The 17,108-nt window shown below is 36.8% G+C and overlaps 1 protein-coding gene across 1 annotated transcript; it reads left to right on the plus strand.

The window, feature by feature from the left end:
• Positions 1-3,961: 3,961 nt before the first annotated feature.
• Positions 3,962-17,092, plus strand: LOC107722663 (calpain-2 catalytic subunit-like). The gene is made up of 21 exons (XM_016531123.1): positions 3,962-4,292; positions 5,062-5,131; positions 7,151-7,269; positions 8,584-8,717; positions 11,654-11,822; positions 11,961-12,044; positions 12,127-12,212; positions 12,988-13,056; positions 13,156-13,316; positions 14,261-14,430; positions 14,562-14,573; positions 14,675-14,886; positions 14,984-15,020; positions 15,590-15,655; positions 15,737-15,794; positions 15,872-15,936; positions 16,062-16,130; positions 16,223-16,301; positions 16,399-16,515; positions 16,680-16,738; positions 16,826-17,092. The coding sequence occupies exons 1-21, from the start codon at positions 4,056-4,058 to the stop codon at positions 16,847-16,849; spliced, it is 2,097 nt and encodes a 698-aa protein (XP_016386609.1). The 5' UTR covers positions 3,962-4,055; the 3' UTR covers positions 16,850-17,092.
• The last annotated feature ends 16 nt before the right edge of the window (positions 17,093-17,108 follow it).

The following is a 17,108-nucleotide window of genomic DNA, read 5'->3' on the forward strand; positions in this document are numbered from 1 at the left end:
ACATAAGCCACAATTGCATATATTAAGATTATTGTTGGTCATACTTAATTTTTTTAGTCCAACCTCAACACAGAGAGATCAGTATGCACCTGGAACTGTGATTTTGTTTCTGTCATTAAAAGACTAATTTCCCAGTAAAACTGACATTATTTTTACAAATACATATATATATACATTTACAATGAATTTTCCTTAAAGGGATAGTTCACCTAAAAATGACAGGACTCCAAAAATTGACAAAGATCTGTTCCATTTCAATGGTTCCGATTACTTACTCTCTGTTGATTATTACTCTAAATTCCTAGAAATCAGCAAACTGTTCAAAAACCCATTAAAGAAAGCTCAGAGAGGCAAAAGTGACCCTTACATTGCTTTATTGGAATACTGAAACACACCATTGGAGGGTACTCATCGGTACAGTTACTAATGGTAAGTCGGTTGACATGATACCTACCGCAGTCACCTTATTGTCACCCGAAAACAACAGTTCCAAGACAGCCTGAAACAAAGACAGGGCAAGCAAGTGAGAGTGCAATGAGGAGATGGCTGGCAAAATGCAGTAATCATCAAAAACACTGAATTAGTCACATGGATACATTACCAGGTCAGGTAGACAAGCAAATGAACAGTGGTTGACACTACAAATCTGTACTAACCTGAGTTTTGTTTTTGTTTTGAATCATCTGTGCAAGCAAAACAAAAGGTTCTGTTTAGTTCATATAATTGTTTAAAAATATTGTGTGATAGAGAGTTTAATATATATATATATATATATATATATAGGTAACGCATTACAAGTAACGCGAGTTACGTAATCAGATTACTTTTTTTAAAATGTAAAGTCTGATCGTTTTAGCAATATACTGTAAAGGAGTATCTCACTTGAATATGTCAGCTTATACTTGTTAAATTGCACCCTCTGCTGGTTATGAACTAGACTGCATGATTAAGCGATCTGTAAAGACTGATAAAAAAAAAATAGCACAGTATCGACATATTTTGCACAAGATATCTTGGCCAGGAATTAAGAATTTGTTCCCACAACTTATTTGTAGACACGTTTAAATTATTAGTTCCCTCATTTTATTTAGCTAATTTGTGGCCACATTCAGGGCTGCTGTTGGCCAAATGGGTGCCCTAAGCAGAATTGTATTGTTGTGCCCCCTCCCCCAAATATTATGGAAGTAAAAAAAAAAAAAAAAACTACTATGGCAAAAAAGTACAAACTAAAATTACACATATTAAATAAAACATTTTAAAAGATTAAATATGATCAAAATAAACAATAATAAATTAAACCAAAAATCAAAAACCGCTTCATCATCGCATTAAATGAAGCAGAAGGTATTAGTCACTGAAGAATTACTGAGTGCACTTCTAAATAAACAATTAGTTAAAAAAAAGTAAATTAAGAGCAGTCAGTGTAATAAAACATAGTTAAAAAAAAACAAAAAAAAAAAACAGTTACCTCCTATGATTTTATTAATACAGTTGTCTGATTGATTTTATAGTCTCAAGCATTCAGAAATCACACAAAAGAAAATTAAGTAGTTTTACTGCGATAAAACCATGTTTATTTTTGTGGTTGTGATGTCCATATGTTTTTGTTGAAGAAATTATAGAGGCTGTAGAAATTCTATTGCAAAAAGGTTGCCAAAATTAAAGGGGTCATATGATGCGATTTCAATTTTTCCTTTCTCTTTGGAGTTTAAGCTTGTGTGAATACTTGCTTCTGTGCGTCTCTCAGCAGCGTTCAGCAGCAGCCTCTACTAATAGCGAATCTTTAAGTTAAACTGCTTCAAGAACCTTGCAACTGAGAAATGTCATGTAGCTTTTCAGCTGCGAAGCTATTTTATTGATAAATTCGCGGGGCAGCGCTGACAAGAAGTTTCTGTTCGCTATTATTTGTTATATTTATTTGCTCAATGTCTTCTGGGGTTTTGGTTCTTTTACTGTTGTAGATAGCCCATAGTATAACAAAAATATTATATATCTCTTCACGTCACATGTGGTTGCCGAAGGCATCACAATATGGTAAGGGACGTAACATTTCCGTCACACGCTTGAGGTATTCGGCCAATCACAATGCACTGGATAGCTGGCCAATCAGAGCACACCTCGCTTTTCAGACCGATGAGCTTTGTGCGTTTCAGAAAGGCGTGGCATAGAGGAGAAACAATAATGTATAGTATGTGGGAAATAATGTGTTTTTTTAACCTTAAACCGCATAAACACATTTCATTACACCAAATACACAAAATAATGTTATTTTTAGCAACATCATATGACCCCTTTAAAGATTAAGTGGATATTGAATTAAATGTTTGGTCAATATTAAACAAGGATTTGATAGTCATGTAAGTGTAACAACAGCAATTACCAGGCCTTTGGCACCCTTTGCAGGCATTTGTAAATTGTTTATTTATTTTGTATTACATTATGTAGCCTATTTTAACAGTGTTGTTCAATGAAACCATATGATTATTATTAATTAACCAATCATTATTGCCTCATTGTTTTTTATATAATGCATTTTAAGTCATTTTAAAGGCTGTTGTTCGCTTAGGTCTGTCTTTATTACCACAAAAAAAAATCTGATTACTTCTTTGTTAATTATTATTTGAAGTAACAAAACCCATGGTTAATTTGTGGTTACCATGGCTACAAGAACCATGATTTTTTTTTTTCGTAGTAAAACCACGTTTAATATTCGTAAGGGAACATGGAAACTCAGAGAGAATTATTAATTATATTAAGGCAGATGCGTTGGTGGCGGTGAAATTATTACCGACGTTAAAACACGTTATTAACGTCAGCAGACAAAAAAGTTTCACGAATATGAACATACATGAAAATGATACACGGGCTTCATCTTGGGCTTTTTAACTTTTTCTTTTCTCGACTGCTGATGTTTTTTTGTTGTTGTTGTTTTTTCCGGGCATAGTTGTCCATCATGATCATTTTAAGTTTAAAAATGCTAAATCGCATGCTTAAATTACGCCACCAAACGGTTTTTGTGACTGCGTTGTGTGTGTGTGTTGTTTCGTATGTTTTTTCGTTGTAGCTATTTTTGTTTGTTTACAGTGTTAACTTCTTTTCATTTAGTTGAAACACTTCCCTGCAGAGCTAATTAAGCTTTGGCATAGACTAATTTCATTTCCTTATTGGGATTGCTGCTGCGACAAAAAGTCAAGTCAAGTCAAGTCAAGTTTATTTGTATAGCGCTTTTCACGATACAAATCATTGCAAAGCAACTTTACAGCAAATTAAGTTTCTACAATATTTAGTGGTAGCTTATCAGTGGTGACTGTCAATTAATGTACATATGGCAGAAATTTACGGAAAAATCAATTTAAGACGTAATAAAACAGACGATGAACACTCACGATGAAAAAAAGAATAGAAAATCCAGATTTTGTTTTCGAAGTTCTTTCTAGTAGTGCCAACGGTGCAAATATCCAACCGATTACAAGCAAACTCGGGCTGAACCGACTTTAAAATCCAGCAGATGGCGCTGTTGTGCAGCTAATCGTGTTTTGATCTTCATCTCTACCGTTAGGAAGAAAATGTCATAATAAACGAACATGTCTGAACGAATGTAAGTTCTGTGCAGAAAAGTAGTTTATTTACACTCCAAAATCCACTATTAATTGAAAATTAAATTGACATCGCTGTTTCCCCACATGCCATTGCCAATTTAGTCATTGTGATAAAACAGGCTATTTTATGTAGGCTAAACAATAAATAACTTTCTTTAAAACACAAATAGTTGTTAATATTTATTTTGTAGTAGGCCTATAATACTAAATGCAACTCGTGAACAGTCAGACATGGTAACGTTATGTTATTGTTTTCGCAGCGACAGCTGTTAGTGTATTTATATATTAGCGCACTTCTTCCTGTTCTTCACTGTGTGCGTAAAAACGCGCAATAATGCGCTCATGGCAGCCTGGCCACGCCTGGAAAGTTTGGGGCGGAGAGTCACAGTAAACTAAGTTGAAGGATCAAGACATTTTTACATTTCTCAGATTTTTTGGGCTCTTCAGAAGTGGAAAATGTCGGGAGTAGCCTCTACCCTGGCCAAGAAGAGAGCGCAGGCTGCAGGGTTTGGAACTAACGCCAATGCCACCAAATACCTCAACCAGGACTTTGAGGCGCTCAGGAGCCAGTGTCTCAGCGGAGGGACCCTGTTCTCAGACTCGTATTTCCCAGCCGCACCCGAATCCCTGGGCTTTAAAGAACTCGGACCCAGCTCGTACAAAACCAGAGGAATAGCATGGAAAAGAGCAGGGGTATGGTTTCAGTATCAGAAGCTTTAATATTAAGGGCTTCATTCGTTCATTGGTAATGATTAAACGAGAAATCATGCACTTTCTATGTGTACGTTGCGTTAATGTTGGACCGTTACAATCCATTTCTTTATGAACGAGGGTGTTTTCGTACATCTTTCTTTGCGCAAGTCGCGTTCTTGCCTTCTGTTTGCAGATTTAATTGCTTCTGTATGGCTACATATGCGTCAAACTGACGTCTTAGCTCTTGCGTCTTTGCTTTTTTAGGGTCGTGTCATGAGCGTTGCGTTTTACGTAGCAAAACAGTCCAACTCAACAAAAAAAAAACTCTTCTGGAAACAAGAATTAGGCTATATATAATGTTCAGCTCGCGCGGTCAAGCAACGTACTAAAGTTTTTGTCATATATTTGTGTTATGTAAATCTGTATTTTGTCTAGGCCTATATAATGTTTTGTCAGTGTTCCGTCAGAGAATGACCCTATAGCTCGACCAGCGTTCTGTTACTATGGTTACTCGAGCCGATTTCTGTTCGTTCTCAAGCATCTGAACTTTGGTGGGTTTGAAACCCATGACTACTATTTCTCATAGACAGACCACTATACGTTCTGTTTATTCAGTTTCACCAGGTGGTCAGAATAGCAGCTGTCATTTTAATAAGTAAATATATTTTATGATTATCTTGGTATACATGCAATCTCAGTGTTTTGTGTCTGATTACATTATTAGCCTGATCCTGCATTTCAAACAGGGTGTTGTTGGTGTCTTTTGCAGGAGCTGTGCTCAAAACCACAATTCATCGTCGGTGGAGCTACACGGACAGATATCTGTCAAGGAGCTCTAGGTAAAAGATTAAAAACATTCATCCACCTGCAAGAAACAAATGTTGAGATTCTTTGTTAATCCTCCTGGTTTGACTAAAACTGAAGAACCTGTTCATTTCACACACTGAATCACAGATCTCTTCTCACTCTCCTCTTCTTAATTCTTTAAACACGGGATACCTGTAAGTCAATACTGTGTGCTAAACGTTTTAACTGCCTCAACCAGAAAATTAGCTTATAATAGCACACTGTGAAACATGTTCTGTCAAGTAACATAAAATGTGCTTCATTGCATGATTCATTATAAAAGGCAACTAATTATTTACATCATTACTTTGAATGGAAAGTAAACATTTGCACCATCATCTGACTGGGACGCTGTCCTTGCTTATCTTAAAATTTTTTTACTTTAGCAGTGCTGTTTTGGTATCTAAACCTGTATTTAAGCCACCAATATAGTTTTTAAACAACAACAAATAGGCTGTAACTATAAAAATGTTGGTTTTAAAGTGGCATAAGTGCATTTACACCTGAATGTTATATTTTTGGTGTGAACTGACTGAAAAAAAGGAGTAAAACTGGATTCCACTGAATTTATTTGTTTCTTGGATGTATAATGATGGTGTTAATTTACGTGTTACTTTACTCACTACTTTGATAAACCAATTCGATTGCATAATGCACATTACTTGTAACTCTGGTGAGGCCCATTATTAATTCTACGAAGCTTTAACAATCAGTTAAGTTCATTGTGAACATTGTGAACAAGCAAACACACACAATGTAATTTCTCGAATAAGGGTGGGTCAGGATTTGAAGGATGCTTTTAACCTAGTGCTCATTCCAGTGTGGTTATTGTTAACTCAAACTCAAACTAAAAAAAAAAAGTGTTTTCACAAACTGAAATAAGCTGAAAATAAAATAGAAATATTAGATGAAAAAGAAAAAAAATGCAAAATAGAAATGTTGCCAACTAACTGAAATAAAAAAGCTGAAATACTAAAATGACTAAAACTAAAATGAAATAAATAAACAAATATAATTTTAATTTAATTTAAAAAACAATTATAATTAAAAATTATACAACAAAAATCACAACAAAATTGAATAAAAAATAAACTAAAATAAAAAAAATAAAAGCTAATTAAAAAAATTAATAACTACTATAATAGTATATAAATAACACTTGAGGCTCATTTACTCTTTCTAGTGGCTTTTCTCCTTTTTAAATATTACAATACGTTATACTGCTAAAAAAACTACTGGTAAAAAAATCTATCTATCTATCTATCTATCTATCTATCTATCTACTGTCCAAAAGCCTAAACAGTTTGGAGGACTTGGAGCACCCAACTTCTATCTCTATTTTATATCTCATCAGTTAGTTTATATTCTACACTAGTAACTTTACCCTCCCCTTCAATACATAATCTCACTTTCTTTTGCCCCATTCCATCCTGTTGATGTGTTTACCGCTGACTGAATGGCTGAGCCAAACACATAATACAAACCATCCAAAAGCTAGAAACTAGCCAGAGGGGTTTTGCACACAACCGCTTTTGTTATTAAAGGCTGCAGTTAAAGAGAGAAGAACTTGGCTGTATTTCTCTTGTAAAGTCTTGCATTAGAAACATACACGCACACTTAATGCGATACATGTGGCAGACTGCAGGAAAAGCAGCCTGTTGTCTTTTGAGGAGGGCAGATTGAAGTCTCAGCATTTTCTACACGCGTCTGCTTTCTTAGATTTGCAGCTCACCACTTGGCGTGACACGAAAACCACAATGGAGTTCATTGGCTGAGTTTAATTTGCGTCCCTCAAACTGTGCCTGTTCTTGCTTGTCTGCAGGCGTTTTGAATGTCAAACATTAAAAACGGCTGTCAAAGTTGAATTTTGCAATCCAAATGCAAGTATATGTAATTTAATTTCCATATCTATTGAAGATTTTAGTGAATGCAGGCCTGTATGTTTCAGCTCCAGACCACAGAGCGGTTGTAAACACAGTCACAGTCTCACTTCCTGTCTCGCCGTCTCTCAGGTGACTGCTGGCTGCTAGCTGCCATTGCCTCTCTGACCCTGAATGAGGAAGTTCTGGCGCGAGTGGTGCCTGCTGGACAGGGTTTTGGTGACAATTATGCTGGAATCTTCCATTTCCAGGTGTCTGCAAGTTACACTGTTACATTAAATGTGGCACTTTGCATTATAGTGTTAGCATGCTGATGACCAACATGGACATTATTTTTGTGCAGTGGTTTGTTGCTCAGTGCTTTTATAATTATATTAGTATTAACAAATATATAACACTCCTTAAAAATACTGTGGTGGTACCATGGTGCATTGATGGTATTTACTTTGTGTACATACCATGGAAACTATATTCATATACCATTATGTTTACATGCTACTCCAAGCTATTTTAAAGAATACTATTGTGATACCATGGTAGTAAATGTCCAGAAAACATGGTATTGCCATGACGAACAAACATGGTACTACTATAGTACATTTTCATAAATAAAAATAATTGTAATACCATAGTGTAGGTTCAAAAAATCATGAAAATACATAGTTAATGTCCAAAAAAAAAATCATGGTACTATATAAAAACAATGTGATAATACAATACCTAAGGAAAATATAGTAGTACTGTAGTACATAACCAAAAACATGGAATTACCATATATATTATCATTCAAAATTTCAGTAAAAGAGTCAGTAAGAAATTAATTATTAAGCAATTTCAAGCTTTTATTCAGTAAAGATGTATTAAATCGATCAAAAGTGACATTAAAGACACTTATAATGTTAGAAAAGGTTTTCTATTCAGCAAATAATCCTGAAAAAGAATCATGGTTATCAAAAATATGAAGCAGCACAACTGCTTTCAACATTGGTGAAAAAAATGTTTCTTGAGCAACAAATCAGCATATTAGACTGATTTCTGAAGGATCATGTGACACTGAAGAATGGAGTAATGATGCTGAAAATTCAGCTTTGCATCACAGGAATAAATTATATATTAAGACACATTATATATAAAAAAACAGTTACTTTAAATTGTAAAAAATATTTCACAATATTACTGTTTTTACTGTATTTTTGATCAAATAAATGCAGCCTTGGTGAGCAAAAATTACTTCTTTCAAAAACATTGAACATTTTGAATGGTAGTGTGTATGGTAATACCCTAGTACATGACCAAAAAAAACCCAAAAAACATAGTAATAGCATAGTATATGTCTAAAAACATATGAAAAAAAAAAAAAGTCAAAAAAAATATGTCAAAAAGTATGGGTGGTATAGTATAGGTGTCCAAAAAAGTACTTTTTGGTGCATTTTGCATGCTGCTCTTAATGCAGAGTTTGACTCTATAATGTTTTACATTTTATATATGGGTGTCTTTGCGGTTTGACACACTTTTTGAGACTGAATAGATAATGTGAGTCTGTACACTTTACCTCCATCTTTTAGTTCTGGCAGTTTGGCGAGTGGGTGGATGTTGTCATTGATGACCGGCTGCCGGTGAAAGATGGCGAGCTGGTTTTTGTTCACTCCGCCGAGGGAAACGAGTTCTGGAGCGCCCTGCTGGAGAAGGCCTATGCTAAGTTAGTGTTTGCGTGTGTTGTTTCTTGTTTTTTTTTGTCTTTTTCTGTGTATTCACAGCAGTTATGTTAGAACTGCTTCAACCAGAAAGTCAGCTTATTCTTGGAACTTGCTTTCTAAGAACAAACAATAGTATAATCCTTTGTTTTCTTTAGGGCTGTCAACTGATTTGAATTATTACCCACAATCATTTTTTTTTTTTCCGGAATTGTGGCAACAAATCGTCTCAGGTTACTTATGTAACCATGGTTCCCTGAGTAGGGAACGAGACACTGCGTCCTCTAGGGGTCGCTATGGGGGAACGCCTCGTCGTGACCCATGTCTGAAGCATACATTGAAGCATACATAGTATAAATAGGCGCCGGGAGCTACACATCATTCACTTCTTCGTCTGAAGCTTGCGTCCGCAGCATGGCAAGAAACCTAGAGGACGCAGTGTCTTGTTCCCTACTCGTCTCTCTATAGGGGCATCTTCTCATAACCGCTTTTGCGCATCGCCTCGATGTTGGCATAACTTGTATGCTGGAATCGATGGATGCGTGAGGAAAAACGGCCTCTTCCATTCCTTCTCAATCTTTATATGAAAAAACAGGAAGAAAGGAAGGCTCACCTGAGCTGGAGGGTTATGGCCAGAAAAATAACGTTCATCGAGATATTTCGTGACGTCACTTTCTTCACCCGCTTTACGGCAAGTAAAGCCTTGCCGTGGCGCGATCCATAATTTCCAAAAGCTCATCATACGCAGGGCAGGAGGATTGGGAAGGCTCAGCCTCAGTTTCTTTGCCCTCCTCAGCTATTTCCTGCTTTTGCTGGGCTGATCCCAGCAGAGCAATGGCCCCTGAATCAGACAATGTTAATGAAATAACATCATCCTCCAGCGGCTCACTCTCGTGCACAGCCGACGATCGCGAAAGGGAAACCCCCCTTCAAACTCATCGGCCAGATCCACCTGCGATCCCCACGAGCTCATTCCCTTCCGTGCCTCAGCAGCGGCGGGGCCTGAATCGCGGGGAGCAGATGGCTGCCCTGCTTTCCTCGAAAAGAGAGACAAACGAGAGCGGAGTTTTTTTTTAAATTTTTTATTTTTTGGAAAACGCTCGCAGTGCACGCCGATTGCCCCCTCGGAGACATCGCGTGCGTGCTCTTTGCCCAAACAAACAACGCATAAGATCGTGTGTGTCATCAGATGTTAAACAACGTCAACACGGATGCACACATCCTTAAATGCTTTGCTAGTGCTCGCCATAATGAGATGAATAGAGATCGCTCTTACCACAGAAATGCACGCTTTAAACAAAACAGTCAATGAAGACGAAGAAGAGAATGATGTGTAGCTCCCGGCGCCTATTTATACTATAGTCGCACCGGTAGTGACGTCATGGCTGTCGCCGGCCAACGAGTTGGTGTTTTTTCAATGTATGCTTCAGACACGGGTCACGACGAGGCGTTCCCCCATAGCGACCCCTAGAGGACGCAGTTCGAAGTTCCCATGAAAGGGAATCAGTTTTAATGAGTTCAGTATTTATAATTTTTAATTTGTATAATTTAAAAAACTTTTTAATTTCTATTTACTATATTAATATATTTGCCGATTGGACAATTCTATGCAAATGAAAAGACTAGTGCAAAAAAAAAAAGCCCACACATTCTGTCTTGATCTGGTTGTTAGGGTTAGGGTTAGGACTTTGAACTTTGCATACAAGCACAGCAGGCTTTACCCACAGCGGCTGTTTTCCTGGAATAAAGGTGTGTCATTTTGTGTAGTGTGTTTTTAACTTAGTGCTCACCGTCTTGCTAGAAGCATTTCTCTCTTACTCTCATTCTTTCATGTTTATCATTGTCATCCGAACACATAATGTCAACCATCTGTTGTTTGTTGCATTTGTTGTGTGTAAGAGTGGGTTTACAACCAATGGCCTACTAATTCTGGAACCCTCATATGAACTATTGGAATGGTGATGTCATGCATGAGCATTTATAATAGTGCTGCAGTGATGATGTGTTTTTGTTGGCCAACCTGTACGAAAGCATCAACCTGGATCCTTTAACCAAAACCCAATCTGATTTTTCCATTGGCTTTTGGATTATTGCCAAAAATAAGCTCTGTGACTAACAAAAGTTTATGATTCTTACGTGTTTTGTTTATCATGATAATCTTCAAAAATAGGCACACTTTTTATGACTTTTGAAGCCTAAATACAATCGGCAGAAGTAAAAAGCTAAATCTAGGCTCTACATGAACTACACCCAACTACTACACAATTTCATGACTTTAACATCACCATCATAACTCTTTCAGTCTTTATATATAAAACTATTTCCCGAAAGTTCAAGTTAGAATAGTTCGCAAGAGCGCGATTCTAAACACAATGAGGCTGTAAAAGTGTACTAGTGATCTGTTCGGTGTGATGAAATTTAATGTCCTCAACAACCTCTGTAGTCCCATTTAGCCACTTGTTAGGAACCACTTTTTCAAGACAAGTAAAAGCTTTAAATAAATCACAAGTGAGTATTACTGGTGTTTTTTATGTTGTAAAATAAAACGGGAACATATCTTGAGCTTGTGTTCACCACAGACTTTGAGAGGATGGAACAAGAAGTGCAAAAATGCTAACTTGCTTCTGGGTTTTGGTCTATAAAAAGATGTCATCCCTGCAGCACTCTTATGCTGTGGATTATTTTGTATCCATTTATACATAGTTTTCTCTTCATTTTTTCCCTTTTCTCTGCTTAAATATTTTCTGTTCTTAAAGGGTTAGTCCTAAAATCTTTTCTTAAATATTCAGGTGTTTGAAACAACAATTAAGTCCATTTTAATCTTTGTGTGGTATCAAAAGTAGTTTCTTAAATAGTTTCTCAAATTGAGCTCAAAGACATATGCAATTGTGCGTACATGTCATTTCTTAACTCTAACAGTGTGTTGTATGGTCTCTGGCAGGGTAAACGGCTGTTATGAAGCTCTGTCTGGAGGCTCCACCAGTGAGGGTTTTGAAGATTTCACTGGAGGCATCGCTGAGAGCTACGAGCTGAGTAAAGCGCCGTCCAACATGTTTCAGATCATCCAGAAAGCCTTGGAGGCTGGAGCTTTGCTGGGCTGCTCCATCGACGTGAGATTCCTCTGCCTGTATTTGAATTGAAGTTGGAATAGCATAATTATTATTATTGACCAATCAGCAATCCCTTTTGGGTCACAAGCCCCGCCCATTTTCAGATAGCCCTGTTTTATTTTTAATTCTGTGACGTAGATCACTAGTGCTGCTGATTCAGAAGCCGTCACCCGCCAGAAGCTGGTGAAAGGCCACGCTTACTCTCTCACGGGGGTGACCGAGGTATGAATAGAGTTATTGGCAGACCTCTTTTTTCAATAATATAATGCATTTTATCATTAGAGTACATTGTGCTTTGTCTTAGGTGAACTATCGTGGCCGCAAGGAGAAGCTGGTTCGTATGCGTAACCCTTGGGGGCAGGTGGAGTGGACCGGAGCCTGGAGTGATAGGTACGGTTTCATTACCGCCAGCACCAGAGATACAATATAAGTTCTAAATATAACTGAAATAGCAAAAAACTGTCATTCAGAAATTATAAGGTAGCAACCATGCAATATTGGCCTTAGGATTAAAATGGTTGTTGATGAAGGGTTTTTGGATTTTGTTAATAACAAGATGAGAAAAAATGTCTGATTCAATCATTTTAATTAAAACAATCTGTTGACGAAAATATGATGATAAACAGTGGGGCAACAACAGTGGGTCTCATTTACTAACAATGAATATGCATGAATTTGTTCGTGAAATCTGCATATGAACAAATCGTGATTCACCAATAACATAGAAAAAATGATTCTAAATTTATGAAAAAATGTAGGAACAACTGAAACCACACATATCAAATAAATCACATACTCAAATAAATAGTCCACGCAATTATTAATGAATGAAATCCAATGTTTATTCAATATTATTTCAGGAGGTAGTTTTTGTCAAACGTTGATACATATTAAAATTGTTGAAATCAATACTAACTGAGTCATTAATAAGTGAGGTCATTCACATATACAAGTCTTAAAGGTACAGTACAAATAAAAGTTCAATTTTAAGAGTCTACGAGTAAAATGCGCTTGACTATTTGGAAAATTCTGACTGTGGACAAAAGTATACGATATGGCCTGTGTGAATTCTGTTGAATTCATAGTTTTAATGGACATCTATGGAACTGATTTGGAAACGATAGCATCACTGAACTGCTGATGGTTATCTTTTTCGTTCCTTTAGTTCATCCGAATGGAACAGTATTGCTGCTTCAGAGCGGCCGAACGCCAACGCTGAGGATGGAGAATTCTGGTGCAGTTCCAAACTTGTTTATCTATGGATCTAGATTTAGTGCAACTGTAATCTAGACACTTGAATTTTAAATTCAATACGTTTTCTCTGTCTGTTCAGGATGTCATTCTCAGAGTTTCTTAGCCATTACTCTCGTATAGAGATCTGCACTCTGACCCCGGACGCCATCACCAGCGATTCGATTAAATACTGGGCCGTGTCCAACCACGACGGCACATGGAGGAAAGGCTCCACCGCTGGGGGCTGCAGAAACAACCCTTGTGAGCACAAAAAAACCACAAACACACATCAAGCATTTTTTTTGAATCGCTTCATTTCAGTAGAAAAATTGATTCACATGGACTAGGTTTGGTTGGTTTGGTTTGTTTAAAAATATTGCTGAGGACTGCATCCATTCATTGAGTTTCAAGAAATTTCCAGGTAAATGTGTTTCCATCGTAGTTTATGGATAGAAAAATGATCCACCTCAATTGAGTGCATACGTTTTTTATGCATATTTTAAGATTTGATCTGTACATCAGCATTACAAAGGCCCTAACTGAGTGCATATGTATCTGTATCTTAGCACTATTAAGTTTAGTTGGTTTGGTTTGTTTAATAATATTGCTGATGGCTACGTCCATTCATTGAGTTTTTTGTTGCGCATCAAAAAATGTATTTGGTAAAAGTATTTCCAGTGTACCTTATGCATGTCTTCTTATCGGATAGAAAAATGACCTTTCTCCATTGAGGGAATACACTTTATTTATGTGCATTTCAATATTTTATTCGCATCTTAGCGTTTCGAAGAGTGTTTTATTTGGTTTGTAATATTGCTGATGGCTGCATCCATTCATTAAGTTTTTTTTTGTTGTGCATCAAAGAATTTATTTGGTAAAAGTGTTTAGATTATAGTTTATGCGCATATCTTCTTATCGGAATGAAAAATATTTGGCTCAATTAAGTGCATACGTTTTTTATGCGCATTTATGATTTTATTTGCATCTAGGCGTTACAAAGTTTGGTTGGTTTGGTTTGTTTAATAATATTTCTGACGGCTACCATCCATTCATTGAGCTTATTGTTGCGCATCATGTAATTTATTCAGTAAATTTGTTTCCATTGTAGTTATGCAGATTATAATTTACAATAACACATCTTGGTGTTATGAAGTTTGGTTTGTTTAAAAATCTTGCTGATGGCATCCATTCATTCATTCCTCAAGACACATTCTGGATGAATCCTCAGTATGTGATTAAGCTGAATGATGAAGATGACGATCCGGATGATAATGAGGTGGGCTGCAGTTTCGTGGTGGGTTTGATCCAGAAGAACCGCCGCCGTCTGAGGAAAGCGGGAGAGGACATGCATACTATCGGCTTTGCTATTTATGAGGTAGGTGGAGACACAAGGAGCATCTAAATGTTGTGATTATGATGTATGGAGAGGAAATTAACATAATTCCAGACTCCAGACAACATATCTATAACATCAAATCAACATTTTCTTTTTGTTTGTTTCCACAGTTACCTTCGCAGGTAAGAGTTTAACTACAAAGAGGGGCGTGGCATTTCTTTTGACCAATCATACCATTAACCGCAGCATTTCTGGCTCACTGATTGGCCATTGTCTCCGTCAGTTTCACGGTCAGCGCGACGTACACCTCGATAAGAACTTCTTCCTGACGCACGCACAGAAAGCTCGCTCTGAGACTTTCGTTAACCTGAGGGAGGTCTGCACGCGCTTCAAGCTGCCGCCAGGAGAGTACCTCGTTGTCCCGTCCACCTTCGAAGCCAACAAGGATGGAGACTTTTGCCTGCGCGTCTTTTCCGAAAAACAGACCGAAACACTGTAACGTATCTCACCTATATGCCAGTATGACTGTATATATTTTTATTTTGAATACTTGATACTGAATTTGATTGGATAATCTTATGTTTACTCCTAGACCATGTGATGACCCTGTGGATGCTGAATTACCTGATGTAAGCAACTCTCACGATTGCAAAGCTCTTGAAAGTCAACAGCAGAAAATTGGAATATCACACGAAACATTTGCGAATAAAACACTATTTCCACCCCATGTGTTCAAGAGAACAAAATCAGCACCTCCTAGGAAACTGGTGCAAAGTACAAAAATTTATTTTCCACTTATCCGATCACATGATCTGTTGAGGCAAAGACACTTGACTTTTTTGTTTTGCATCGAGAAATTTATTTGGTGAATGCGTTTCCACACATTTCCACAGTTTATGCGCATGTCTTGTCGGATATAAAAATGATTGACCTCAATTAAATGCATACATATTTTATGAGAATTTTTCACTGCTACAAATTGTTGATTAATGCTGAATTTCTAAATAAATTAAATTATAAATATTTTTTTTATTTAATAATAATATTAATAAATATAATAATAATAACAATGACTACTACTAATAATAATACATGAATAAATAATAATAATATTATTTTTGGTGGTAATCAACATATTGCCAAAAGGTCTTATTGAACCTGGAGCATTTTTTTAAACTGTACTTCCTCTTGTTTTCAGGAGACTGTCTCAGACGATGAAGTTGATTCTGGATTCAGAGGCATGTTCGTAAAACTTGCTGGAGCTGTAAGTAGTGACGACTTGTTATGCAGTAAACACTTATATTTTTTGAAAAGCAGATCAACTGATGCATACTTCTCTCTATAGGACATGGAAATCTCAGCCTCAGAGCTCACAACTATCTTAAACAAAATCATCGCGAAACGTAAGTACTCTTGCATCCTTTAGTTTCCGCTCGAGATCTAAGGAGTCTGAGGAAATGCTTGTTGTGTTCTTTTGTAGGAACTGACATAAAGACAGACGGCTTCAGTTTGGAGACGTGTCGTATCATGGTGAACCTCATGGATGTATCCTCTCAGCTGCAACTGCTAACGTTTTGCTGTTTGTGTTAACGTGACGTATGTGCTTGAGCCGGGAATTACACGAATCTGGTGTGTTTTTGAATTGTAAATTTCCCTTAACTGTATCTCAGGACAGTGGGAATGGAAAACTGGGTTTGGGAGAATTCGCTACTCTGTGGAAGAAAATTCAGCGATACCTTGTAAGAGATCCACCAGATGCCTTTAACACAATTATCCATTTAAATGATTTCTAAATGTCATGACATGTTGCTCCATTTTATAATAACCCCAGGGAATTTACAAGAAGAATGACATGGATAATTCAGGAACCATAAGCACTCCAGAAATGCGCTTGGCGCTGAAAGAAGCCGGTGACTCTCAGATACTCACACATAGGCCTATACAAACAGAAATCATTGTGGTGGCATATTATAATATTCACTTCTTTTGTTCTCTTTCCTCTTCTAGGTTTCACTCTTAATAACACTATATTTCAGCTACTGGTAGCACGCTACGCCGAGACAGACATGACTCTTGACTTCGATAACTATGTGGCCTGCCTCATGCGTCTGGAGATGATGTTCCGTAAGTTATTCAATATTTTGGCTAATTTAGTATATTTAGCCCTAAAATCATCATAGAAAATGTCTGCAGATTCTGTGTAGGCCTGTTTATAATAGGCCCTAGTTTAGGGTCAGGGCCCCCTGTAGTTCTGGAGCATCATTAGTGAATGTACCTCTCATTTTCAGGGGTATTCAAAAAGCTGGATCCCCACCAAAGTGGCTTCGTTGAGCTGGACTTTCAGCAGGTTTGTCATGCTATAACATTTTTGAATAAATTACATTTTTAAAATAAATAAATACATTTTTTAAACACATTTTCTTTGTCTTTTTAGTGGCTGAACTTCACTATGATTTAGATGACTCATTGCCAGACCAAACCACTCAAGAGTGAATTATTATGATTACGTGTCAAATTTTTTGAAATAAGTATTTACTTTTATTTTTTAAATTGTCTATTGCACTTTTGATCTGTCTTACTTACTTCTAAAGTGTTGCATGATTTTATTACGTTTGACATTGCCACACTATTTTCGTTTACAAATGCAAGCATCCTTGAACAAGGAGAAACCACTGTGTAATAAAAACGTGTGTGTGCACTATTATGTGTTTTCTCTT

The sequence above is a fragment of the Sinocyclocheilus rhinocerous genome, unplaced genomic scaffold, assembly GCF_001515625.1.
Source record: "Sinocyclocheilus rhinocerous isolate Xijiao unplaced genomic scaffold, SAMN03320098_v1.1 scaffold2018, whole genome shotgun sequence".
Lineage (NCBI taxonomy): Eukaryota > Metazoa > Chordata > Actinopteri > Cypriniformes > Cyprinidae > Sinocyclocheilus > Sinocyclocheilus rhinocerous.

What these genes read in the sequence shown, in the direction of transcription:
- LOC107722663 (XM_016531123.1), top strand. Translation starts at nt 4,056, where the DNA reads ATGTCGGGAGTAGCCTCTACCCTGGCCAAGAAGAGAGCGCAGGCTGCA. An exon ending in ACCGGAGCCTGGAGTGATAG is followed by an intron (nt 12,213 to 12,987) that starts GTACGGTTTCAT and finishes TCGTTCCTTTAG; the next exon opens with TTCATCCGAATGGAACAGTA. An exon ending in GCGTCTGGAGATGATGTTCC is followed by an intron (nt 16,516 to 16,679) that starts GTAAGTTATTCA and finishes TCTCATTTTCAG; the next exon opens with GGGTATTCAAAAAGCTGGAT.